The sequence below is a fragment of the Chinchilla lanigera genome, unplaced genomic scaffold, assembly GCF_000276665.1.
Source record: "Chinchilla lanigera isolate Chin_1 unplaced genomic scaffold, ChiLan1.0 scaffold00057, whole genome shotgun sequence".
Lineage (NCBI taxonomy): Eukaryota > Metazoa > Chordata > Mammalia > Rodentia > Chinchillidae > Chinchilla > Chinchilla lanigera.
The window spans coordinates 7,328,035-7,354,860 of NW_004955458.1; the positions used below are offsets into that span (position 1 = coordinate 7,328,035).

The 26,826-nt window shown below is 35.1% G+C and overlaps 1 protein-coding gene across 4 annotated transcripts in view; it reads left to right on the top strand.

The window, feature by feature from the left end:
- Nucleotides 1–24,748, top strand: part of Slc16a7 (solute carrier family 16 (monocarboxylate transporter), member 7) — a 119,897-nt gene extending 95,149 nt beyond the window's left edge. For 3 of the 4 annotated variants that reach the window (XM_005397423.2, XM_005397425.2, XM_005397424.2), the window contains 3 exons: nucleotides 12,555–12,698; nucleotides 15,818–16,636; nucleotides 19,326–24,748. In XM_005397423.2, coding sequence (XP_005397480.1) covers nucleotides 12,555–12,698; nucleotides 15,818–16,636; nucleotides 19,326–19,594 — 1,232 coding nt within the window. In that variant the 3' untranslated portion in view covers nucleotides 19,595–24,748. Of the gene's footprint in view, nucleotides 1–186; nucleotides 212–12,554; nucleotides 12,699–15,817; nucleotides 16,637–19,325 lie in introns of those variants that run through there. The other variant, XM_005397427.2, reaches the window with a different exon arrangement.
- Nucleotides 24,749–26,826: the final 2,078 nt, after the last annotated feature.

The following is a 26,826-nucleotide window of genomic DNA, read 5'->3' on the forward strand; positions in this document are numbered from 1 at the left end:
TGATTTAAGCATACTAATCAAGTCTTTGAACTATCAGAGACATAAAATGATTACTATCAAAAATACTTGTGATGATCTGTCAGGAAACAACTTCATTGTCTTCCCTCAATTTGTTAAAAACACAGAAGTGGAAGCCATCATATTTACAGAGGAACTATTTTCTCAATTTTTGATTTTACCAAAATGTTTACCAAAATTCACTAAATGATAAGTAAGTATGTTACTCTGTTATTATCCAGTTGCAGAATTTTAACCCATTACAGTATGCTCATAAGAGAAAGAGAAATCAGAATATATGTCTTTGTTATTATAGATTGAATTTGCTGTAAATTCATATGCTGTAAGCTCAATTGCAGTGTGGCTGAATTTCAAAATGAGGGCTCTAGGGAAGTAAGTAAGGTTAAAGCAGTCCCAAGCTTAGAGTCCAGTTCCTGTAGGGGTAGCATCTTATCAGAAACCCCAGAGTGAGCCTTCTCCCCTCTCTCCTCCTTCCCTCTCGCCCCTCCTGTGTATGTGAGCATGCAGCGTTAGCTACCTAGAAGTCAAAAAGAGAAAACCCAAAATGAAAACTCTCCTGCTGACACCTTCATCTCGGTCTTTCCAAAGCCCAGAACTTTGAGAAATGAATTTCTGTTTTTGAAGTCATATCTTGAGTGGAACTTTGTTATGGCAGCTCTGTTTGACAGACACACTTGTCAATAAAGTGTATGTGATTAAAAGTTTTACCTGTGTTTTTAAGTACATATTTATAAACATTTTGGAGACACAGATTTAGTTCATTCAGTGTATTTGAAAATAATGTCCCTGTCTTTTTTTTTTTTTTTTTTTCTCTGGTACCGGGAACCGAACTCACGACCTTGCGCTTGCCAGGCAGGCGCTTTTGCCACTGAGCTAAATCCCCAGCCCCTGTCCCTATCTTAATTACCAGATTGGTCTCTACTCTCAAACTAATCAACTATATCAGAATTAATTTCAGTCAAAAATTGTCTGAATTGATTTTTTAAGTTCAAATTAACATTTAAAGTGTGCTAGAATTATTATAAAAAATGAAAGAAAAATAAACTATAGAATCAATCTTATAAAACTGTCAGAATTAAAATAATTTTGGTCCAACATGTTTATGTGTTTTTATAAAAAAATTAGAATCAAGAACAAACTTATATACTGTTTCTGATATAGTTTTGCTATATTTCAGTATAATATCAGGAAAAATAACAGTTTATTTAATCTGTAAGGATGTGTTAACAGGCACAATATTATTTAGTAAGTTTGTAGGACTTTAAAATAAACTGTACATATCCAGAAATAGCTCACTTTATTTCAATATACATTATTTTCAGCCTGTGTAATAAGATAAATGAGAAAATATATGGTGCTAAATTTTATTTTGTCTCACAACTACCTTTGTGTTTTGTCTTTTTTAAGAGGAGGTATAAGAAATTAAAAGTTTTCTAAGGTGAAATTAGTTCCTTTCTATTTCTATATAATTTTATAATGTACACTTTACTGAGGGCATGACATAAATTGATTCTAAATGAATAGTGTAAAACTTTGCTATAAAAATTTACCATAAAAACTTGGTACCCTAGACGAATTATCTCTATAATTGAAAAAAAATAAAAGGCTGAGGAAACAGCTCAGCAGCACAGCAGCTGCCTGGCAAGCTCAAGGTCCAACCACAACAAAAAAGGTGCTTCCGGACCCTGACCCCATTCCCTCTTTTTTTTTTTTTTGCTGTTTTTTGTTTTTTGTTTTTGTTTTTTGTTTTCTTTTCTGGTACTGGGAATCAAACTCACAACCTTGCGCCAGGCAGATGCTGTGCCACTGAGCTAAATCCCCAGCCCCTCCCATTTCCTCTTTGGCTTTTCTTTGGTATGAATGATGTGTTGTAGGAATGAGTGAAAAGAGTAGCTGAAAGGAATTCCTTTAAATTCTAAAACAATTACATTTAACAAACTAATTTTAATCAGTATTGTTTACTTTCTTCTGGTCAGATTCTCTCTTAAGAGCAATCAAGTTTGTTGAATAAACATAAGGTGGAAAAATTAAATTCAATAAAGAAAAATTTCCATTCTGCCACCCATACTACAATGTGTATGATTTTTGAACTTTTAAAAAGAAACCCATATGTCCAAGGTGTAAAATCTGCACTACACACCAAGTAATATGAATAAGACAGACAAAGTCAGGAGGCTACATAGACTTTTGGGCTTTTTTTTTTTTTTTTTTTTTTAACTTTTTTGCCCTTATTAATCACTAAAAAGCATTTAGTAAAATTCCCTTTCCAGTTACCTCTTTGTTGCTCTCAGGGTTAACATGGATTTCTGTGAAAGAGGAAGGAAAGAAAACCCTACATGATGCTTACATCTAGTGTTTATGTAAATTAAGTATGAAAACAATTAAATTCCCTCAAATCTCAGTAGCCTTCACAAACTTTCAATGTACCTTCCAGGGTAAATACATTTTAGTTTGAAAAGTATTTATTTAGAACATTCTTAACTTACTGGTTCATGCCACTGTTCCTTCTGTGTAGAATGTCTTCTTACCTAATATGAATGTTTCCCTCATTCTCCATAACAGCCCCAAATATGCCTTTATTTTATCAATTTTAAGAATTCCTATTTAAGACCTCCGTAGTAACTATCAAATTGCAGTAGTATTTCTTACCAATCTGCATGGCCCTCAAGGACTAAACTTTGACTTCCTTTAAACTCAGAGGAAGAACTCCAACTCAGTCGTAGAATATAGTGTTTATTTAATCCCAGTCAAGAAGAAAGCAAAATGTTTGTCACATAATCCATACTCTGAATCTCAGTGTTATTTTAATTTGCATTTCTTGGCATTAATTTTTGATAAGCAAGTGGTTCACCGCTGAGCTACATCCCAGCCCTCTTTATATTATTTTTAAAACTTTTAAGTAAGTTCTTGCCAAGTTGTCCAGACTGGCCTCTCGCTTGATATCCTCCTACCTTACCCTCCCACTTTGCTGGGATTACAGACATGCAGCACTGCCCAGCTTTGCCTGCATCTTTTAAAAATAAAGTTCTGTGCTTTGCCAGCCATCTTTCATAAGCATAGTATGTAGAACGTGCTTAGACAAGTAAAACCATATGTCATGAACAATCACTGTTAACACTAAAATAGTAAAATCACAAGTTCTGGAAACTGATTTGGCACTTTATAATGAATCTACAGATTAGGTGTTTCTGATAAATTTAAGGCCAGGCATGGTGGTGCATGCTTGTAATCCTAGCACTTGGGAGGCTGAGGCAGGAGGTTCGCTTCGAGTTCAAGGGCAGCCTGAAATGCATAGTAAAACCTTTTCTCAAAAAGACTAAATAAATATATTCATGTAAATGTTTTAAAGAAATGTAAGCTTCCCCGATAAGCACCATCACAAATTTAAAAATAGCTTCATAATGTAGATGAGAATTTACTGTAGGAGAAATTTTTAACGTAACGTTTTGAATTGTATCTTTTATTTGTAAGACATTTGAAAAACTTCAGGATTCAAAGAAATCCTAAATATAGGACCATCATTCAGCCTTAAGCTATCTATAATACTCTTAAGAAGTGGTTGCATGAAGGATTTTTAAATAGCCTAAGGAAATTAAGTCCCTTCAGAGCATTAAGGGTATATGAAAGCACCGTCCTATAACTTCCCTGTGTTCTATTTTGTTTTTATTTTTTTGTTTTGCTTCCAGTACCAGGAATCAAACTCATGACCTTGCACTTGCCAGACAGGCGCTGTGCGACTGAGCTAAATCCCCAGCCCCGCATCTGTTCTAATAACTCTTCACTTGAAAGTCTATCAAACAATGAATGGAAGCTATGATACCTTTCCTAAGTCTTTACCCAAGATAAATGCCGTCATCCCTCAATATCCATGGGGGTTGTTTCCAGGATCCCAAACTCTGTGGTGCAGTATCTGCATATAACCTGTGCACATCACCCTCTGTACTTTGAAATATCTCTAGATTATTTATACATTTAAAAATGTTATTATACTGTATTGTTGGGGAACAAGGAAAAAAATCTTTACGTGTTCTAGGCTGGTGATTTTTTGGAAGTTTTTGATTTATGTTTGACTGAATCAGTGGATACCAAATGTACAGAGATAGTGGACCAACTAGTTATATGTATTTTTTAGCCATTCAGTCTGTAACATTGTGTCAGTTGTTGTAACATGGAAGACCTTCCTCTCATCCACATCCATTCATCTAACCCAGAATGTCTCCATGGGAACTGTATATCCCACAGCCTTGGACAGACCTTGGCAGCGTGGCTACTGGATATCACCCCGCATTGTGCTCTAGCATGGCACCAGCTGTGCTTCCCGGATAACAGCTCCACTCTCAGGAGAATATGATTTTCTCGGTTTTGTTTTTTTTCTTTTCCTCTTTATCTTCTTTTTATTTTGATCTTTTCCTGGTTTTGGTGACCACATGCTCTCTATTAATTGAAAAGTCAGTATAAATAATGTTAATGCTGATAGGACCAGTCGGAGCCCACTGGCACATACCAGAACACCAATGAAAAGCCAGTTTAATGGTCACCAGTACCACTCTGCCAGGATAGCTTCGAGCCCTGAGGTCAGCCCATGCTTTCCATGTTGTGTCCTGCAGTTTCATGAGCTGTCTGATAAAATGACCTGAGGAAGGTTACTGCTCTCTTTTCTCTATTTCTTCGGCCTTCACATATATAAAGAAGTGAATATAGCTTAAATGGCAAATCTGCTGCCTCTGTTGATCCTAACTTCCTGCTTCAGGGTTTTACAACACATCTTTTAATAATCTGTTTTAATTTGTTCCTAGAACTTCCAGAATTCATTTCAAACTTTTATTCATGAAAAGCATATTTTGTATTTGTTTCTGAGAAGTAAGTTTCATTTTCTTAACTCAACTTATCTCTAATATCTTGTTCTATATACCTACCCTAACACATTAACTTAACTACCTTAGAGATGCTCCTTAGTTTCCATGTCTTCCCGGAAGAATACTGATTTTCCAGTTGAGGTTTAGTCTCATACCTGTCCCGCACCTCAAGTATCACACATTTACCCTCCTTCCTAGTCATAATGAGCCCAGCTGAGTTCCTTGCTTCAGCTTCCATTTCACCTAAAAACTTACACTTGCCGTCCACTGAAATTGTTTTAGACTTGATTTTTATTTGCCTAATTTTGTCTTCTTCTGTATCAAGTAATATATTTCAGTCTTTTTTATTGTGGTTTGAGTCCATATTTCCAGACATTTACAGTCATTCTTCGACTACGCTCATCCTTTCATTTGTTCTTAAAATAACCTTTACTCAGTTGAAGTACTGAGTAAATACTTGTAAATATTTTCCTGTTTCCGGACCTACATCACACGCTCGCATCTGGACGCCAGCGTTCCCTGCTCCTGCGGCGCTCCCTCCTCTCTTCTGCTCTTGACTGCACGAGCTCTGTGTCTCCACGTGGGTGTGCAGCGCGCTTTGCAACCTCTTCATTCTTCATCCCAGGCAATAAGAGTATCAGTTTTGGCTTAAATACCGGATTTTATTCATTCATTAATTCTTCATTTTCTATTTGCTTTCTGAACAGTAATATAGCCAACTGTACTTAGGGAAGTTCTAGGTCAACAAAAGACATATAAATGCCTTACAGTAATTTTTATAAGATTGTGTACTCGTTTAACATCAATGTTACATAGATCACAACATGTTCATCCTATAATTACTAACACAGTAATAAAAGACAGGCCTCAGAGACATTTCATATTCAGTGTATTTCATACATTGTACTAGGATTGCGTATGTGTGTGTGAATATAGTCTGTTATGAAGGGGTTAAATCGAAGAGGAGCACAGTGCTGCATCTGGATAACTTCGTGTATTTTATTTAAGTCCTTGTGAAGTGCAGAAAGCTGATAAAATCTTGTTAAAGATTTCTCATTCAATTTAAGCATGCGTGTAGTACAATAAATTTATGATTGGCACTTATTTCAGAAAGCTTGTAAAATGGCTATTAAACAGACAACTCAATTTTTCAAAGTAAATTTGAAAATTTTATATAATGTTGTTTAGTAGTTGTGAATCCGTTCTTCATTGTACCACAGTAGTTAAGGGAAACATTTAAAGAAGAATAACATATTTTATTATAGGTTGATTTTCAGCTTAAATCACTGAGTAAAACACCTTACTTCACATGCAGGTTTGTAGATACAGTGATGACACAACAGCTTTGTCCAGGTCCACTTTGCTGTGATCTCTTGAACTTCTAGCTCTGCTGTCTCGGCTTTTCCTTTAGGCCAGCTCTCTTCAGGTTCACAAAAGGACTCCTGTGGTTCAAGGCAGAACACACATACGAGAAAGTATCTAATGATCTCCTGGGGTGTCTGTTGTGGCTTGTGTCCTCGTGTGCTCGTAGGTGGGGCTTTCTGGAGGTGGCTATATCAGGGTGGCTGTACCAAGGGAAGACGAATTTGGACATAAGTTACTGTTTCTCAAAATGTGACTATTCTTGGAATATAAATAGACAGTACTAACTGTTTGCTGTATCTGTTATTTTTTAGTCCATCAGAAGTATACTAGACCTTGTGTAAAAGAACCACAAGAAATTCTATAAAGCATGTTCCTTGTTACTTTGTCCCTTGCACAAAAACATCCACACCTACTCACTAACACATACGCAGTATACGTTCATTAGATATGTAGTCAAATACTGTACTATGTAGTGGGAAGAAGGTCGGGATAACTTGAACTCATAACTTGGTTTAGAAATTTTGTTTCCTCAAAACTAAAGTCCACTCTTCTAAAAAGAAGAGATATGGTAAATGGAAATCACATATACATTCATGAAATAAAATTTACCTTAGCATATACTTTATATTTTGTTTTGTTTTGTACATTGTTCAGATAAGGGAAGTGGATTCAACAGCTTAAATACCCCCCATAAAACTGCATTCTGTCATACATATTGATAATAAAATGATGGTGGTATCATATGGTAATCTTAAATCTCAGATAAAATTATTTTACCTTCATACTTTAAAGTAGTAGCAAAGTGTATATCAGTTAAAAGAGTAGATTACTAAAAAAGTGTGTTCAGAGAATGCAGCATACAGGTGTCGTGTGAAGCTAATTTTGAAGCATATATGAAAGGAAAGAATACCACATTTTGCAAAAAGAATATAACAGGACTTCCTGCAGGGCTATGTACAAGAAAAGTTATGTGGGATAATTCCCATTAACACACATAGTTTAGCTTCCTGTGGAAGTGGCCATAGTGTTCATTAGTTACCTAAAGTAGGTGACTCTTCAATTCACAAACTGCATTACTCTCCAGTTGGCAGCTAGTACTTTTGGAACACGGTGATTTTTTTCATGTTCTTACACTTGTTCAAGAGAGTAGTTGATGTCATATATAAATCTGTATAATGTTAACTGCAAAGCCTTTCAAAATGAGCATCATTCTCACACAAAAAGAGATTTAGTGATTCCTTCCACAAAATAAAGTGACGATGGTCAAAGGTTATAGCAGAGTGCCTAAGCAATCTTCCTTTGTTTCCCTGCACCTGAATTCTCTAATAGCACCAGCTCGGGGTTGTAAGGATGGAATGGATTTCATTCTGAAATAGTTTAGGATGGCCTGAAGGCCTCAAAAAGTGTTATATTTAGTATTACTTTATCATTGTACCAGCCTTAAAGAAGGGAGCATGCATCCTGGAAAACAAGGTAGCCTTTAAACACAAAGAAGTGCTTGGCGTTTCTTCCTTGGGCTCAGAGAACTGCAATGGTGCTTTTCAGACTCTGGTTTGAATAACAGATTTTGATGTCAGTTTCTCCACTCCTCCTTTTTTGTACAAATAACATCACTGTCCATTCTACACTACGCTATAATGATTAAAATTAGTGGTTGTATGAACATAGACATAGAGTTCATGCAGAGGAAGCAAAAATGAGGAAACGTACAAATAACTACCTGCAAAGATACATTTGGGACCATCTCACCCCCTAGTAACTTCTGTCCCATTAGACATCAGGTATATCCTCTCTTCTTGATTTCTGCAGCTATCCAAGCTGCTCGTTCTAAACCTCTGCATGTCATTTTATCCGCGTGAAATACTAGTTGAACGTTGAGTCTGTACACTGTGGAGATCTTCACATGACAGGTATTTTCTGTCAGACGGAATGAGTCATGGTAAATCCAGTTGGGACGGTTACACTGAGGAATGTTCTAGCTGAGGATAACTTACCTGTGCGATATGTTTTATTTTCTTTGTAAAAAACAAGTGCAATGGCATCTGCATAATGCCTCAGATTTTATATTGACCTAAAATTGAAGAAAACATGGAGAGAGAAACTAAGTAGAGGATAAAACTCAGAAAAACAGTGAAAAGGATCTTAACTTCCATCCAAATTAAAATGATTTAAATAGTTCCCGAATTCAAAAATCTGTTTTAAAAATCCATCAAACATAAAAAGTTACTGCTAGGAAAAACACTACAGTAGTAAACACAGATGCACTCTTGTAATTGCGAACAACCTTCTGTAGTACTGCACTAGTGTTTTTGTCATTTGGTTCGATAATGTAGCACTTACACAAATTTGAAATGAAGCCAGTGAAAAATACATTATAGCTCTTTTGTCATCTCTTCTCAGTACTCATGCTATGCATAAAATTTTAGATAGCTCCAGTTGATGGTCAGTTTCAATTCCTGGTTTTAGATTGATGACAGGTATTTTATGATATGTTCATCACATTACACTGCATATTTTCCTCATAGAATTTGCTATATGCTTACCATTATACAGAAGCAATAAAGATTAGTACCTTCAGTTCAAGTTTCCCAAACAATAATGATATGTAAGATAGACCCGTTCATAGATATGTAGGTTATTCTTAACATATGTCACAAAAATCGTCTGTTTGTAATAATACACAGAACTCTCAACTTAGGAGACACATAATATATTAGTTGTGTTCACAATCCCTAAGACAGCTCTCAACCTTAGTGCTTTGCTGAAAAGACTCATAGGACTCAGCGAAACTATGAAAGTAGCTCCTTCTCACAGCTATGATTTATTATAACAAAGGGAGTCAAAACAAAACTAGCAAAGAGAAAGCGTGTGAAGTCTATGGGAGACCCAGTACAAACTTCTCAGAGTCCCCGCTCAGTGGAGTCACAGGAGAAGGGCTCAATTCCTCCAGCAACCAGTAGTGATGACACGTACAGTGTTACTTATCAAGAAGCTAATTAGAGATGCATTGCTTAAGGTTTCTGCAAGTGGGGTGGTCACGTAGGTATTTTCTTCCTAGCAAGTGCCAAAGTTATAGACTCTGAAGGAAAGAAGAGCATCACACCTGCAAAAGAGGATCATAAACCACATCATATGGTAATCACCGTGAGCCACATTGTACAAGCAGTTTCAGCACAGTGAGCCCCTTGTCTTAGTTACTTTTCTTTTGTAGCTGAGACAAAACATCTGACACCCAAAATTAAAGGGGGAAAAGTTTATTCAGCTCACAGTTTGTAGTGGTTTCTGTCCATAATTATCTAACCCCAAGGCAGGGTGGATGGCAGGCAGGCATCACAGAGAAGAAACAGTTTATGGTGGGCAGAAGGCAGCAAAACAAGCAAGCAAGTAAGAGATAACAACTTTTTCTGTCTCTTAGATCTTATCCAGGCTTCTTAGGGCAAGTAGCGTTTTCACCTTTAATCCTCATGCCCTTGATCCTAGCATTGTGCTAGGATTACAGGGGTGCACCACCATGCCCAGCATTCACTGTGTGTTTTTAATGAAGATGATCACTTCCTAAGTCATATGTGCATATATATTTTATATACTATATGTTATAATTATTTTCTCATCATCTTTTCAAGGGTGGTAATCCTATTAGGGACAGAACTCTATTTTTTCACTTATCCTGTACATTTTCCTTAAACAACTCTGTAAGCCCTAATGCTTTTTTAGAAATGTCTTTCTAATGTTTTTCTAATGTTTTATTTTGTCTACTATTATAAAAACAAAATTTTATATTATTTTTGAGTTATCACCTTCTAGAATTAGGTATTGTTATTACATGGTTTTTCTTATACGAGAATGGTAAAATATAAGTGGATAAATTGAATAAACAGTAGATAGTAGGAACCAACAAAGCAGACCCTTGAAGACGGCAAAGGAGATTGGGTAAATCAGAGGAGAAAAAGGGATCAAAATAATGAAGATATGTTGTAAGCACTTACCATTTCAGGAAACCTAACACCACCGCTGTGTATTGCAAACATACATTAATTTTTAAAATGGAAAAACAACAATATTGTGTTGTTACCAATGTCTTTTTGAAAGATTTTTCAAAAATAATATTGAATACTCTTAGGCAACATTTAATTTCAAAATTACATTTAAGTAGTAAAAATTAAAAGTACTGGTTGCTTTTTTTATAGCTGAGATAAAATGCCCAACGCCCACAACTTAAAGGAGAAAAGGTTTATTTCCATTTACAGTGTGTAGAGGTTTCAGTCCATAGTCAGCTGTCTCCAAGGCAGGGTAGCAGGGCAGAAGGGCATTGCAGAGGAGAAACAGTTCATGGCATAGCGGGCAGAAGGCAACAGCAACAAGCCTGCCCTTTTCCTGTCTTTCTGTCCATTCTTTCCATCCAGTCTACAGACCTATAGATTGATGCCACCCATACCCAGCTGGAGCACCTTAATCCCAGCATCGCAGCCTTAGTCTCAATATCACAACCTTAATCCACATTCACACAGCCTAACCCAGCCATGTATGATCACTTGAGGCTTTGGGGCAACATCTAGGTACAGACTATAACAAGTATATTCTCATGAAAGAATATAGGTATATCAGTAACATATGTCAGTATAGTAATTAATATACCAGTATAGTAATAATCAGTGTATTAAATTAATTGTAAAATGTACAAAATTGTATACACATAGAAATTTTCAAGTGCAATATAACCACACTTAGCAGATTTTTAAGGTATAGTATTAGCTGAAAAATAAGTTTTTCCATAGGCTAAATTTAGAGGGTGACTTCTTACCTACTGTTATATTTTGTTCCTTAAAGCAGTGTCCCTATATTCAGTTGGAATATAATTTTAACTTAAATGGAGATGTCAAAGCTAGCCATTTGTACATTGACAGGCCCTATAAAAGTATATAGACTTCTGTTGAACCTAAGATGACCTCAAATATTAAGGTGCACTGTTATTTTATGATATACCAGGACTAAAAAAGAACATTACATCTATTACAGACATACTTTCTTAATATTTAAAATTGTATTTTATAAATATCAACAGCTTTTGTAGGCATAAGCATAGATTTTAATGATTTTAATCTTTGTTAATATTTTATATTGCATATACATATACACTTATCAGAAATGTATATTAAATAAGTTTGAAAATGCATCCCTAAAACTTTTTGTCATTCATTGTCTGACTCACCTCACACGTAAGATTGTTCTCTTTGCTAGTGAGGCAACATCTTGTAATAGGCCCACCATGTTCTCCGGCTGTTTCACCTAAACTGCTATACTCATTCTGCTATACTCTTTTAATGCTGCAATTTTAATGCTGTAAGTTTTAATGCTGTAATTCTTAACCTTATCAGAATTTGCCCACAGATCTCTTGGGCAAAAATCAAAATTTTTGTATTGCTTTTTCAAATACTCCTTGAAGAGATTGACTGAAGTGTGAGCGATTAAGTATGGTCCACATAAGTCACAGGAAATAAATTCAAACATGTTTAGGCAGTGGTGGCTACATTATTACCTAAGACTCCCACTTCAACCTATTAGAAGAAGCCGGCAAGTGTAAAACATCCAAGTGTAAAATATTTTAGCAATTTAGGAATAGCTAAAATAATATGATGTGAAAACAATTAGTGTCTTGAAATAGTATACTAAAGAAAAATCAAAGATTAAGATAAAATATAATTTGAACACTAGTTAATGGCATATATTTGTATATACACATAAACATTATTCTAGAAAATGAAATTTTATACAGTTGTAATGGATGGGCTGTTTATATGAGCCCTGGTTTTTGTTACATACATTTTATTGGCATTTTAGGATATTTTAGAAATTTTAACTATACTCTATTAAAATCTTTCTACCAGAATTCAAATAGTTATAAGGCTTTCTAGCTTAAATACTTGTAATTTGTTTGATGTGCCTTCTTATGCAGCACTCTTATATGGTTAAAAATAGGAATATAAACGTTATAGGTTACATACTTGCACTAATAAAACTGAAATTTTAAAAATAGCCTGTCTTCTGGAAGTAATGGCACAGTCTAAAATCTCCACTTGGGAAGCTGAGGCAGGAGATTGTCTGTGCCAGGAAATGAAGGCCAGTATACACAGCATAGTGAGATCTCATCCTGAAAACATAAATAACCTATCAAACCAATTTTCTGTGAAGTATTGAAAAAAGTCCTCATCGTACCCTGTCTCATAATGATAATAATATACTCTCTCAGCCTTCAAAATTTTGGGTAAATCCATGAACCCATCAGCTGAATATTTCTCCCCCTCCTGTCCACGTCAGGTCCCGTCAGTAGCATTTTGGTGAATAAATATGGCAGCCGGCCGGTGGTGATAGCGGGAGGCTTGCTGTGCTGCCTGGGGATGATTCTGGCCTCCTTCAGCAACAGCGTGGTGCAGCTGTACATCACCGTGGGCTTCATTGGAGGTGAGCGAGTTCTACTCAGTGTATTTCTCTGACACTCCGTTCTCTGCAAGTCCCTGTGACAAGGATGAACAAAAACAGTTCTTGTTTTCTTTCAGCTGGCTTTTAACCGGGGCTATTTTAAAGTATTGTCGAGTGCAATAAAATGCCAGCTATAGAATGCTCAAACGGGCTGGGGATTTAGCTCAGCGGCACAGCGCCTGCCTGGCAAGCGCAAGGTCGTGAGTTCGATTCCTGGTACCAGAAGAAAAAGAAACAAACAAACAAAAAAGAATGCTCAAACAATTCACTGGATGAAATGAAAAATTTTACCGAGTTATGTATTGCTATACATATTAAAAAGAAAACAGCTTTGATTTGTTTCTACTTCCTTATATTTTATTCTTTAGCTAATTAAGATGGTGTTGTAAACACAAGACTTTCTGGTTTAAATAAATAACCTTTTTTGAGACCATTTTTTGTTCTTTATTTCTTTTTAAGATATGTGAATTACCACTGCAACTATGTTAAAAATAGTGTCAAGAGGTTATATTCTAGATTTACCTTAAGTGATAAAACTATTTTTGCCTGTTTTCTGATTGACGGTAGATGGTTTGTAGCCCAGTCATTACTCAGTGATCTTATTTAATAACTTAGTGAGGCACTTTGCCACTAGCACATTTAAAATGATCTACTGCCAGTTCATTGTCATTGTGTCTTATATAGGATATCTGTTGTCTCAAGCTGATCTGAAATTCTGCAACTAGAAAGCACTGTGAATAATAAATTACATTTAAAAAACTACATTCAAATTTTTATGCAAAATTCATATAACTGCTAATCTCTTCCCTTGCATTCACAGATAAAAAGTAAATATATTTTTATAGTGATTTGAGATCAAACTTTACATTCATGTACTATCTGAGGAGAAAAATATATTAAGGATAGAAGTAATAATGATCTTAAAATATTTCTCATTACAACTTATCTACATTTCCCTGACCTTTTAATATGTAATTTGGGGAATACATTAAATGAAAATTCTCTTACATGTAAGCATTTTCATAATGAGAGAATGTCCTTCCTTTGTGCAGACATACTTACTGTACTATCTATTGCATTTGACAATCAAATTCAGGATAAGTTTACAAGTATATACAGTCAAAAGAAGATGATTTGTGATATTCTTACACCGGCAGTGGCAATAGCCTTATTGTTATTCTGACTTTAAAATTTTATAATTTTGGTCTTAAAGTCTTTCATGCCTCTGCATCACCTGGTATACATGACTGCGAGGGATTTACCGGAAGTTATCATCAGCCAACTTGGTTTCCAACTTTGCTATCTGAAAGACATATCTAGCTTTTAAATCTGATTCGGCACATACTGTCTGTGAGATCAGGGGAAATGATGGTTTAGTCTCCTTGTCTATAGTTGTTTTCTTAGGGAGCTGCTAAATGATTTTTTTTTTTTTTTTTGGTTTTTCTCCGGTACTGGGAACCAAACTCACGACCTTGCGCTTGCCAGGCAGGCGCTTTTGCCGCTGAGCTAAATCCCCAGCCCCCTAAATGATTATTTCACAAAATGACTACATAGAATTTTACACAGTAACTAGCCTTTCTATTTAAAAGTAAATATTAGAAATAATAATCACAATGAAATTTTTATAACATCACTTGTAGAACTTACTTAATTTTGGCAAGACTCTTTTTTATGTTGTTGAGTTAATTGGACTCCAGAAAATCTTAAGTGTTTTGCCCAGTCCTACAAACGAGGCAAGTTTCTGGGAAGACTCAGATCTATTGATTTCAAGTTTTATGTTCATTTTGTCAAGCTACAGTGAGAAATAAATGTCAGCTACATCCTAATGAAAATATGGGATAACGTCTGGAGGCAAAATTGGCAGAGTATGGGGAGACGACATAGTTTGAAAAGCTTTGAAACACATTACCTATATTTTAGTGTAGGTTCTTCTACTTACAAGCTACTTAACCTTAGGCAGGACAGTTTCTTTATCTATAAGTTGTGTCCAACTACACTTACTTTGCATTTCTCATAGGTATGGCAAGGTAGCATTGGAGAGTACACTGTCCTGTTAGTCTCCAAAGCTTGTTCTTGGTCCTTTGTCCCAGACTCCCTTGTACTGATACAAAATGTTTATATTACAGGATTGGACTGAGTATTTGAAGTTAGATATATATGTCCTAGAACTTGAATACTTATCCATTTTTCAGTACTGTTCCAATTTAGGTACATTAGTAAACATAGAATAATCCTTCCTTCTCTACTGCCTCATCTAACATAGAATAATTTCTAAAAGCAGAAAGAGGGGTAGTTGATAAATCAAATTTATGTACTGTAAAAAGGACGTTAGTCGTGACTATTGCTAAATAGTGCCTTGGTGAACGACAGAGGCTTCTCAAAGGCAGTACTCAGCACTGCCGAGGAATTTCATAGATGGTGGGAACTTTGGCTCATGCAAATAATCAGCTTTCATCCCTGAGGTAAAAATATATTTCAAGCCAAAGAATTCTTTTGTAGTGAGTACCCATGTACTATATACATTAAATATGGAATGTGCATGATGTAAAGGCATAATATAATGGTATAAGTTCGGACTTGTATTAATGGCATGACATCTAAAAGAAATATCTTTGATGAGATGTAAGATTATTACAAATTACGACCATTTTAGTCTTCAACTCTGAAATTCTTCAACTCTGAAAGGAAATTTCTCATTTTTAAATTTCACTGTTGTTTACAAGGAAAAAGTCTAGTTTATGTATCCCACATAAATATATGTGGAAGAGATTATTTATGGAGTTAAATGATTTCAGTTAAGAACCAACAGTTTTGTCATTTCTACCTATTCTGTTTTTTTCACCCATCTGTAGAAGTTCTTGGCGTTATTTTTGTGTTTAAGTTAAAGGAATGTGAAGCAGTCATATGAAGTGTCCAGTTATGAAAACCATTTCAGCTTTTACAGTTCCATTTATGTTTACAATTCTCAGAAATTACTACCTACTGTTGCATTTTTAGTTCTACCTTGTCCACTTGAATGTACATCTTGAGAAGTAATTTCTGTTGTAATTGGCATAATGTGTTCATGTTTTCTTTTTTCCCTTTTGTCTTGTTCTTTCTAGGTTTAGGTTTAGCCTTCAACCTGCAACCAGCCTTGACCATAATTGGCAAATACTTCTATAGGAAACGACCCGTGGCTAATGGACTGGCCATGGCAGGAAGTCCTGTTTTCTTAAGTACACTGGCGCCGTTCAACCAGTTTCTTTCTAACACCTATGGCTGGAAGGGAAGCTTTTTGATTTTAGGAGCTATATTTTTAAATGCCTGTGTGGCTGGGGCCCTTATGAGACCCCTTGGGCCCAAACAAACTGCTTCTCCCTCTAAAAATAAGATTGGCATAAAAGAGGAAAGTTTGGGTTCAGAGAAAATCCATAAGAAGAAATCACTAGCACAAAAAATTAATCACTATTTAGATTTCTCCCTTTTTAAGCATAGAGGATTTCTGATCTACCTCTCTGGAAATGTCATTATGTTTCTAGGCTTTTTTGCCCCTGTTATATTCTTGGCTCCGTACGCTAAAGACCAGGGAATAGATGAGTATTCTGCAGCTTTCTTGCTTTCTGTCATGGCTTTTGTTGATATGTTTGCTAGGCCAAGTATAGGATTAGTTGCAAACTCCAAATATGTCCGACCACGCATCCAGTATTTCTTCAGCCTCGCAATCTTGTTCACTGGAGTGTGCCATCTCTTATGCCCTCTGGCCAAGAACTACTCAAGCCTGGTGGTATATGCTGCATTTTTTGGCTTTGGATTTGGGAGTGTTAGCAGCGTCCTCTTTGAAACTCTCATGGACCTTGTTGGTGCCCCAAGGTTCTCCAGTGCCGTGGGCCTCGTCACGATTGTGGAGTGTGGCCCTGTTCTTCTTGGCCCTCCTCTTGCCGGTAAGAATATTGCTCATCCAAGAAAGCAAAGAACATAACAGAAGTAACTATTAACCGAGACTTACTTTACAGTGGATAATGGGATTAGATTAATGCTAACTGCCTGAGAGACACTGAAGATGTTAATTTTAGGTCCTACTATATATTTCAAATTTTTCATAATTGTTCAGTTTTACACCTAAATTTATTTCAGAGCCAGACTGACAAATTTGAAAACTTAGGTTCTTAATGAGAACATAAATTTTTGGATTTCTTATTCAAATTAGTTGTTTTGTGCTTTTAAGAACGTTACCACAACAATAAAATGAAGTTTTATCATTGCTGAGCAAGTTTTTGTTCTGCTTATGTAAAATGCACCAAAAATAAAATAATGACTTCAAATGTTCAGAATCAGATTTTTGTCTATAATTCAATGGTCATAAATAATTTGAACTTACTATTCATCTAAGGGAGGCATAGTTCTGTATCACTGGTACAGAATAAAAGGATAAAGTAAAATCCATTCACAGTTGTTTTGTTGAGCAGATAATTTATGTTGCATACTTATAAGTCATAAAGATTACCTTAAAGATTACCTTTAGACTTTAAGATCTGAAATATTTCCAAAGATACTTACAGAATGTCTGTGTTAAATTAACCAGTAAGGAAATAAAAAACATGTTTAGGATACCACCAAAAAACTGAGAAACTGATCTGACTTTTTAAAAATGGAGAAAGCAAGCAAGCAAGCACTATATTTGTGTATACTTTCTTATTATTTTATAGCTTTCTTTCTAAATATAGTTATGAGTACTTCTGAAAGAAAATTATAATTAGATTCAGTTCAGCTATCATAGGTTTAAATGGTACACAAACTAATTTTTTTGTGGACCAGTCTTTTCCAGTAAGCATTGTATATTATTTGACCAACACTGAATTTATTCACTTAGATTCTTGGTCTGCCCTCTCATGCTTAGAACTAAGGCAAAATACAATTTTTTTTTATGTGTTTAGTCTGCTGTCGATCTGCTTTGTGCAGGATAACAAGGAACCATTGTGAAAGCGGGGAACTATGTTTAATTTGTTCATCTTAATGCTGTCACTGGCTTCTTTTCATTCGCTTTCCCACTTGGTTAGGAACGCATGAAAGCTGTAAGACCTTAGTAAGGTGGTATTTGTCTCTTAGGTAGTATGTCTCTTAGTGAATATATTCAGTGTAACAAATCAATGGTTAAAAAATAGTGAAAGCCATTAGATTTTTTTATTGATCAACTACTTGATTTTGTTATGCAAGAGAAGTACAATTGTCCCATCTTTCCATCCAGAATTAGTGTTGCCAAATGAGTGTTAGAGCCTATATTTTGACAGCAATATTATAACTATCAGCAGAGGGGGGCTGGGGATTTAGCTCAGCAGCAAAGCGCCTGCCTGGCAAGCGCACGGTCGTGAGTTTGGTTCCCGGTACCGGAGAAAAACCAAAAAAAAAAAAAAAGTAACTATCAGCAGAGGAAAATTATATATAAACATGCATGGTGAGATAAAAAATATCGAGTTAAATCAAGGGTTCTAGAGATTAATCTGATTTGTGCACTCCTACTGTACTGAGATCCTGCATCAGTAATATATTTTTAGCATGATATTGAGTGCTCAGTTTGTTAATATTGCCCGACTGTCACGCCACTGGTGCTCGTGATGGTAATTGATTTGGGACTGATTGTTGAAACTGAGAGGGTAGCATCAGATTCTAGAAAGTATATTTGGTGTGCTGAGGCTAAAAAATTATAAAACATTCAGAAAATGCTGAGAGTTCAGCCCAAAGTCATATTAACTGTGAAGGCCATGGGCATTAGGATTCTGTATTTTTAAATGTAACAACCAGCCTTGTATGAATACAAATATCAAAAGGGAAAACAGCGTAAGCTGGAAAAAGCACCAAGATTGTTTTTAAGTGCTCTCCCTAATAAAGTGGGACAAATGGTTCCTCCTCATTAGTTTGGCCTGATGCTGTTGACTCAGATAAAGTTAAAAAAGAAAGCATTTAATCCCAAAAGTGACACAGCATTTAACCAAGAGGTTGGGTAAAGCCATGTTACAGTCTGGTTAAGAGTATGAGACTCAGGTAGACTTCAGTCAGAGACCGCGTTCTGCCGTGCACTGACTGTGTAGTCGTGATCAGGGTACCTCGCAGTGACTGTACCGCCGAGGAGTTCCTACACAGAAAGTATTCAATCTGATGATGAATAGAGCAGCGTGTAGTACTGTCAGGAGCCTCGTAAGAGCCGTTGCTTCTCTGAAGAATATACTTTCGTCCTCTTTATTGAGGAGAAAAGGAAGCACAGGGAAATGGAGACACCTCCATGAGTATGCTGCAAATAGATGCATACATTTTATTGTACATATACGGGTACAAAAATATACCTCACACTTCTGTGCATTTATGAATACACACAAACACATATATATCCAATTTGTCTGGATTGTACATTTTTATTGGGGTAAAAATTTGTCAATAAATGTAATGTGCTTGCAATATAGTGCCGTAAATCCCTGTACATATCTAAATATATAGGAAAGTCATAATCTAGAATATTTTTGTGTTAAAATTTAATTTGACATTAATTTCACTAAGAGGACACAATTTCAGGAAGAATTTGATATTTTTATGACTTGTCTTATTACGCCATCTTAAAAAATGTTCTTTGTTTCCTAGGTAAATTGGTGGATGTAACTGGAAAATACCAATACATGTATATGTCCTGCGGGGCTATTGTGGTCGTAGCTAGCATATGGCTGCTAATTGGCAACGCTATCAACTATAGACTGCTCGCAAAGGAGAGGAAGAAGGAACAAGCAAGCAAGAATGACGCACAGTTACGTGAATCCAGAGAATCCGAACCCTTGAGCAAACCCACTCAGGACGTTATTGTCAAAGATGCAAAAGCACAGGATAGTCCTTCAGAAAGAGAAACTAATATTTAAGAGGAGTCACATCTCTGATTTGGGTTTATGAATTTATTTAGGAGTTTGTTTTGCTTTTTAAAATATTGGAAAGGTTTTGCACTGATGCAAAGAGGGGACTGACATTTCCCCAAGTAACAAATTGTAAATTAGTTTTTGAAAACTTATGAGTAGTTAAATTTTGAGATTTTATATATATATATATGTAATCCATGCAATTTATGTATTTCCATACATGACTCAGGATTTTGAGGTTAAAATACAAATTTCAGAGTCTTCCAATGATTTCTGTCTGGGTTATAGAAAGAGATCCAAATCCCATGCCTGTGGTTTAATTAATTAGGAATATCTTTAATCCCATACGTGATCTTCTTCACATTTCATTTTTATTTGACATTAACGAATGAAATAGAATTGAGAGAAAATAATTTATCTTCCCACACATACAAATCCACATGAACAGAGTGTCTGGAGAAGGAAAATAAATAAAAAATATTATCATAGTCTTTTTTAAGTTAAGAAAATCCAGGGACACAAAAGAAGTATATCATACTTGCACACTGTACTACAATGTGGATTTTAAATAAGCACATGGATGAAAATGAGGGTGATCTCAATTCCAGAATGCAAGTGTGTGCTATAAGAAGTATTGATGTATAAAATAACTTTGATAAAAAAGGAAAGATTCCATTTCACACCATACTTTTGGACACTCGTAGACTAGATAAATCCAGACACATGATTTGAGGGGTCGCCATTAGTATCTGGTGCTAACAAGTAGAACCCCAAGTAATGTTCAGAATGCTTTCCTAACTGTAAATCAGACTGAAAATCTGAATGGCGCCTTGCAGGGAACTATGTCCACTGATTTTTTAAAAGGGTTTTAATTCCTAATCCAGAAAATAATAACCCGAGATTTCTTCTAACTAGACCTCAATCAATATCCATTGGTGTACTTAAATATCAAAGAATAAACCAGAATCCAACTGACAATTTATAGACAGAGAAAATTCTAATTGTCTCCAACATATAGCTGTGATTTGAGGGTACTGTTATGAATAATCCATATCAGTCCAGCTGACGGAAAGCGGGAGCCCTTTTAATTCTTTTAGCTCCCTGCTTTCCACAAAAAGCAGAAGCAAGAAACAAGCCATAAACAGGCCTTTTACTCAGCCACTGAAAATGCTGTGGGGGAATAGTGTTCATGCTAGAGAAATAGTGACCCTGGACAATTCTGCCCTCTACTGACTAGACGTCCTGCTGCCTGTGGGCATACCTGGAAACTACACTAGGCTCCTAGAAATACAGATTGTGTGACATGGAATTGTGGGTGTAGTTTAAAATAATAGCAAGAAGCTTCAAATGTTGCAGCCCAGGTTAATGTAGAAATTTCTCTCTTTTTAACTGAAAACACATAGCCCTCTGAATCCATCTTTAATATAAACACATTTGATGGTTCTGTGCTTTCAGAACTCTAAATATCATAGCTAAATTCAGTAATATTTACACCTATAAATCTGAAGTTTAATATGATAACAAAAATATTTAGTGCTTTATTATTGAAATGATGACGCTCTGGAGATGTCCAAGGGAATTTGCCGTTAATTTTTCTATTGCAGTAGAAACAGGTGCTATTCTTATTTCTTATGATTCTGTAGCTGAACACCAAGCTTTTGTAGTAGCTAACATCAAGAATTTAATTCTGAAATTTATGCACTATTTAAACATGTGGCTCATATTTAGGGAGTGATATAAAATTTCATTTTTTCATTTAACGTTTGCTTTTCTGCCTATGAAGGGATATTTGTATTTTTCAAATACTAAATAAAACAAGATGTGCCAATATCATAGGTAAATAAATCAGGAAAAATGTAACAGTATATGGCTGTTTTAATTTAGTTATACTCAATCTTTATCTTGAATTAGCTGATATTATATTAGTGCTTTTGTATGCAATCCTCATTTGTCCTAAGAAGTACGTCATCATTATGTAGTACCTCTCCAATCCTGAACATATCCAAAAAGTGTCTTGCATTCCCTAAAAGTACACGTTTAAACTAATATAGATGTTATACCCTTAGGCAAATAAATAACAAAGCAGTGCACGTAGGATTTTAGATGTAAAGCTCTTCTTTATCGCCTGCTAGCAGAGACGTGTCCTTGGGTGCATCGCAAAGCCTTCTCCTTGGTAGGAGGTTTATATACTTACAAAGAGTCAAGTCAAAACCACTTTGCATTTGCTTTCCAATTCTTTGGTTGCTTTCATTAACTCTTCACTTCTAATGCTGACTATATTAATTTGTTAGAAAAGAAAGGAAAAGAAATTTGTGGATTCAAAATACATACTTGATACGATATAGTCACGCCTGATAGTAGCACAGCATGAACTTATAATTGTGCTCACATATTAATTCTCATATATATATATATGCTGAGAACTAAACAAAAACACACTTAAAACAATGGTGTAATGACTTACTAGATTCACAGTTGTTCCAGTATAATACAAATTATTTTATTTGTTTGATCTTCCTATACTCTTGAACTTTTTGGAAGAATTACTGCTTTAACAGAATCTTTTCAAAGATTGAAAAAAGAATATTGGCCTAGAATATGCACTATTACGTGGTCACATAATGGGGGAGGTTATAAAGGCCGGTTTCTGTGTCTATAACAGTTAGTGCTGAATATATTCTTTCCCCAAGGAACAACAGGTTTTTATATGTTCAAGATCAAAACCAAAGGCACTCACCACTAAAAATCCTAACATGCCCTGCTCACTATTACGAATTTGTGTAGGAGTGCTATGTAAATCAGGGTCCTGAAATAATTTGTGATCACTGTCTCGTTTAAGTGTGTTGTCATTTGTGTTAACTGAGCATCCCTTTTTTTTTTTCGCTATTTAACTTAGATATTCCTTCACAATTTATGAATAGAACTTTGGGGTGGATTTATCTTGACGTGTTTGCACCCTCTTTTGGTCCTTTTGGTTTCAGTTAACCCAGCATAAAAGAGCCAGTGGATCAGGGACCAGTGTGTTTCACACTGGAAGACATGATTCTTTCTTAACTAAAGTCACATATAAGTTTTACTTGTTTTGTACCAAGTTCCAGACATCTTCACTCATGTGCTAATGGGCTTCACCTGAACACCAAAGAATAAGCAAAACGACTAGATTTGATGTGTTCAAACTTGCACTTTAAATATCTAGGTATTTTAAATTCACCCTTCTCTGGCTGTTCAACGTGACAATCGGGAATATAGAAGAAAGACCAAAACTATATAATATAATCATATTTTATATATACCATAAGTATAGAAATAACCTTAGTGATAAACTTAGTTTCTACCAAAAATACCTTTTAAAACATCCTATCAGAGGTACACGATCTAGACTAATCATGTAAATTAGAAATGATAATTATTAGGCTCAATCAAACAGGGAGAAAAAATGCAGTGTGAAAAGGGAACTAATGTGTGATGCATTTTATCTGCACAATGCCTTTAGTATTCAACTGAGAGCTACGGTAGACACTGTGAACTCGAGATAATAAGTCAGTGAAGACAAGAAAACAGATGAAAAAGCTATAAAAATTCCCCAAAGTTAAAAATTAAGATTGAGTATATGTAAAAACAGAACTCCTGAAGTGTTCATTCTGCTTCCCCATAGACACTATAGTAGCAAAGGGAGATAAAATATAAGTACAAAAACTCTAAGCCTTGTATGAAAACAAAAATAGACTTAACTGCAATTTGTATTATGATTTATTTAGTGTCTATCAGAGCTTGCATTTGCTATAATCTGAATATAATTTTCACATTGCCTACCTTTCTTGTCAGTGCATATGACTCCAAATAGTCATGATGTCACAACCATAATTATTTTAATGTAATTTTTTTCTCATAAAATGGCATGTTTATATGACTCAGGCATATAATGTTGGATTTAGAAGGGAAATGTTATTTATTATAAATAATTCCTGTACTGGTTGCCGCTTACTTCATAAAACATAAAAACTACTTACTCTAGAACACTGTATTTAGAATTTTAGTGATTTTCTCAGTTTGTAGGATTACTCAAAGATGCAAAGAAAAAAGTTATGAGATTCAAATTTTCTAGTTCATCTGTATAATGTATTTATTTTTAATAGATGTCCTAGACTCCCATTTTTCAAGTTTCTCTAAACAGCTGTATTGCTGTATTTTCTGTACTTATTCTACAGAGAAAAATAGTGCTGCTGCTTTTGTGTTCCCGGCTCGACCTTTGACGTCCCTAGAATGTATTTCTCCTCACCTCTGTGCAGGTGCATTGCTTTCCCCATGACGTCATCCGGGGTGTGTGTAGTCTGATTTATCTGTGACTCTCCAGAATGGCTGTCCTCGAGCCAACTGGAGATACTCCTTTGGCCATGACCACTCATCTCCACAAATGAAGAAGCTGGAGGCTTCAGGTTTCCTGGACGGGGGAAGTGTTTATAGTCTAGGGAATACTTTGTTAATAGGAGTTTTCCTTATGACACATAAGTGTATAATTAAATACGATTTTAAAGAATTAGAAAAACCAACTTCCCGTTTTTGGCACTTACTGATCTGAACGTTTCTAATTCTCTTCAAGTGCCTGACAGCTTTAAGAACTGGCATCTCTGAAAAGCAAAGCTCACCCTCACAGCGTTTCTGTCCTGCGTCCTGCAGGCTGTGTCAGCGCAGCGACATGGCTGACACCTCGGGCCCCTGAGTTTCTTACCGTAACTGTGTACAGTGCCAAACACAACTGCCTGCTTAAAAGTGAAATTAAAGTTTCGCCTTGTCACACACTTTTACGATTGGGATTTCATTACATCCGGATGTACAGTCATGTTTGAGGATCCACTTGAGCTGAGAGTCCCAACCATCAGTAACTAATTACAATGCTTATTAATTAAAATCATGTTAATTTTTATATAATCAAAAGGAGCACTGTCTGAGCTCACATCTTTTATAATTCTGGTTTTCTCTTGTTTGCTCGTAGTTGTAAAGCCCTTTCATCCCGTTTTAGTCTTCTCGCTGCTGCCTTTGCTTTACTTTAATTCATTTATGCACAGATCTGGCAGAATTGGCTATGATTAGTATTACACATGATGAATTTTAATGTCTCTGCCTTAAGATGAAAATTAAAATTGACTTTGGTGGCGTACACAGAAATTTTCGGACTAAATTATTTCCCTCATTGCGATGTACTACTGCTTCTCTCTCCATTACTTACATAATTATTTTTTAAGAAGATTTTTTTTTGACTGTGGCTAAACTAACCTTTTTGCATAAAATATGAATGTTTTTACTATGAAATTTAGTTTCTTTGGCAAGTTTAGATACAATTCTATTATTTGTATGTTCTTTATGCATTTTTGTCTTTATGTTTACTTAATAAGGTCAGCAATATTCAAGAATAACTCTATAGGGCAATATTCACTCATCACGAATTTATTAACATTGTAGCAAATATCTTTCTTCCTATGATAAAACAGGCATTTGGGGTTTTTTTTGTTTGGTTTTTAGTCTGAATGTGACAAATTAAAACAGAGATCTCTGTAAGAAAACACTGATACTGAACACTGGGCAGTCTATCCAAGCATAATAAACTGGAAAAAGTTCCCTTAAGAGGAAAAGAAAACTTGAGATTTTTATTTCATAAATTTCAGTGGAATTTTAAAACTTTTCTTTGGCCAAGACTGACTGACTTTTTTGGGGGGCGGGTCTTTACTTTCATATATATCTAGAATAAGATTTCTAGGTTAGACCCATATATAGACCTTGGTCATTAAAGTAGAACACAATTTTTTAACGTATTAGTCGATGGACTTTATTTTTCTACCACCTATTTTCTATTTCTAATGAAAATATGAATATTTTTGGATTAAAAGATGGGATATGTGACATGAAATATTTATTTTATGAGCAATCAAATGTATTATTTTTATTTGGATTATATTTTATTTTTGATGTATTTATGTATCAAATGATATATTTAACTCATTATATCCTCTCAACTTTCTATACTAATTTTGTTAGATATCATATTTTTACTGTACAATACCAAACTAGACCAGATTGAGGACTTTGCCTAAACATATACCAATCCTCTGAGAAAATGAATGGTTGGAAATAGAACACAGGTCTTTTGACTGAACATATTTTTCTTTCCGCTGCACTATTCAAGCCATTTTATTGATAATGATAACCTTTATAGAGTCAATAAAAACACACTTGATAAATCCTGTGTATCCTACATAAATATATTTCTCAAATTACATTTGCAAAATGGTGTAGAGTATTTGCTGACTGCAACAGCAGATAATTCTGGATGAATCAGAGATAGTAACTAGTGAATAGGATGAATCATTTTGCACAAAATATGTTGGAACAGTAGTATGAAACCCATAAAAAGATACCAATATTGTGTTGATAGAAATAATCTGTCAGTATTTAATTAATTGCTTTTTCCTAACACATGAACAGCATCCATTCATTTATTTCTTAAAATGCCAGAGCATGGAATACACAATACAAGTTTGTTAATTACTAAGTTGTATGTAAGAAATTATTACCATTGTATCATTTAAGAGATAAGCTCTACAGTATTTTTAAGAATGTGAAGATGGGTTTAAAAAGTATTCAAAGACAGCACATCTGACAAGTTTTGTTTTTTAAGAGGTTATTGCACCTAAATAAATTGTACTAAACTCCATAACCATTGTGGAAACAGTATAGAGATTCTTTTCTGTCAGTGATATCATCTACCTCCATCATACCTAGATCGATATTTTTGCTAGATTTTTTGTTTTCATGCCCCAACAACAACAACACAAATCACTCAGACATAGACAACCTCTGGAGGAAGAATGATGGCTATTAGATACGCCACAGGAAAAAGGATAAAAATAGTAGTATATCCTCTGCTTCTTTTATTGAATGTTCACTAAAACCTGTGGATAGGGAGGGGCCTAAAGTCATCTGTAGTTAGTGATGTGTTTGGTTAGGTTTAGCCAAACTGCCATCTGTATGCCACCTTTGCTTTGTCACAGAGGATGGCCCCACTAGCTACGCTGAGTCCATCCATTAAATACTAGAAGGCCCCTTCTTTGTAACAAGGACAACAATAACGTACTTCAGTTAGATAAGTCAGGTATTTAATTCTTATGTTGAAGATGAAAAAGCAGGGTCTTTTCAAATATTTACTGAAATTGACATTTGACTGGAAGTTTTTTTATAGAGGT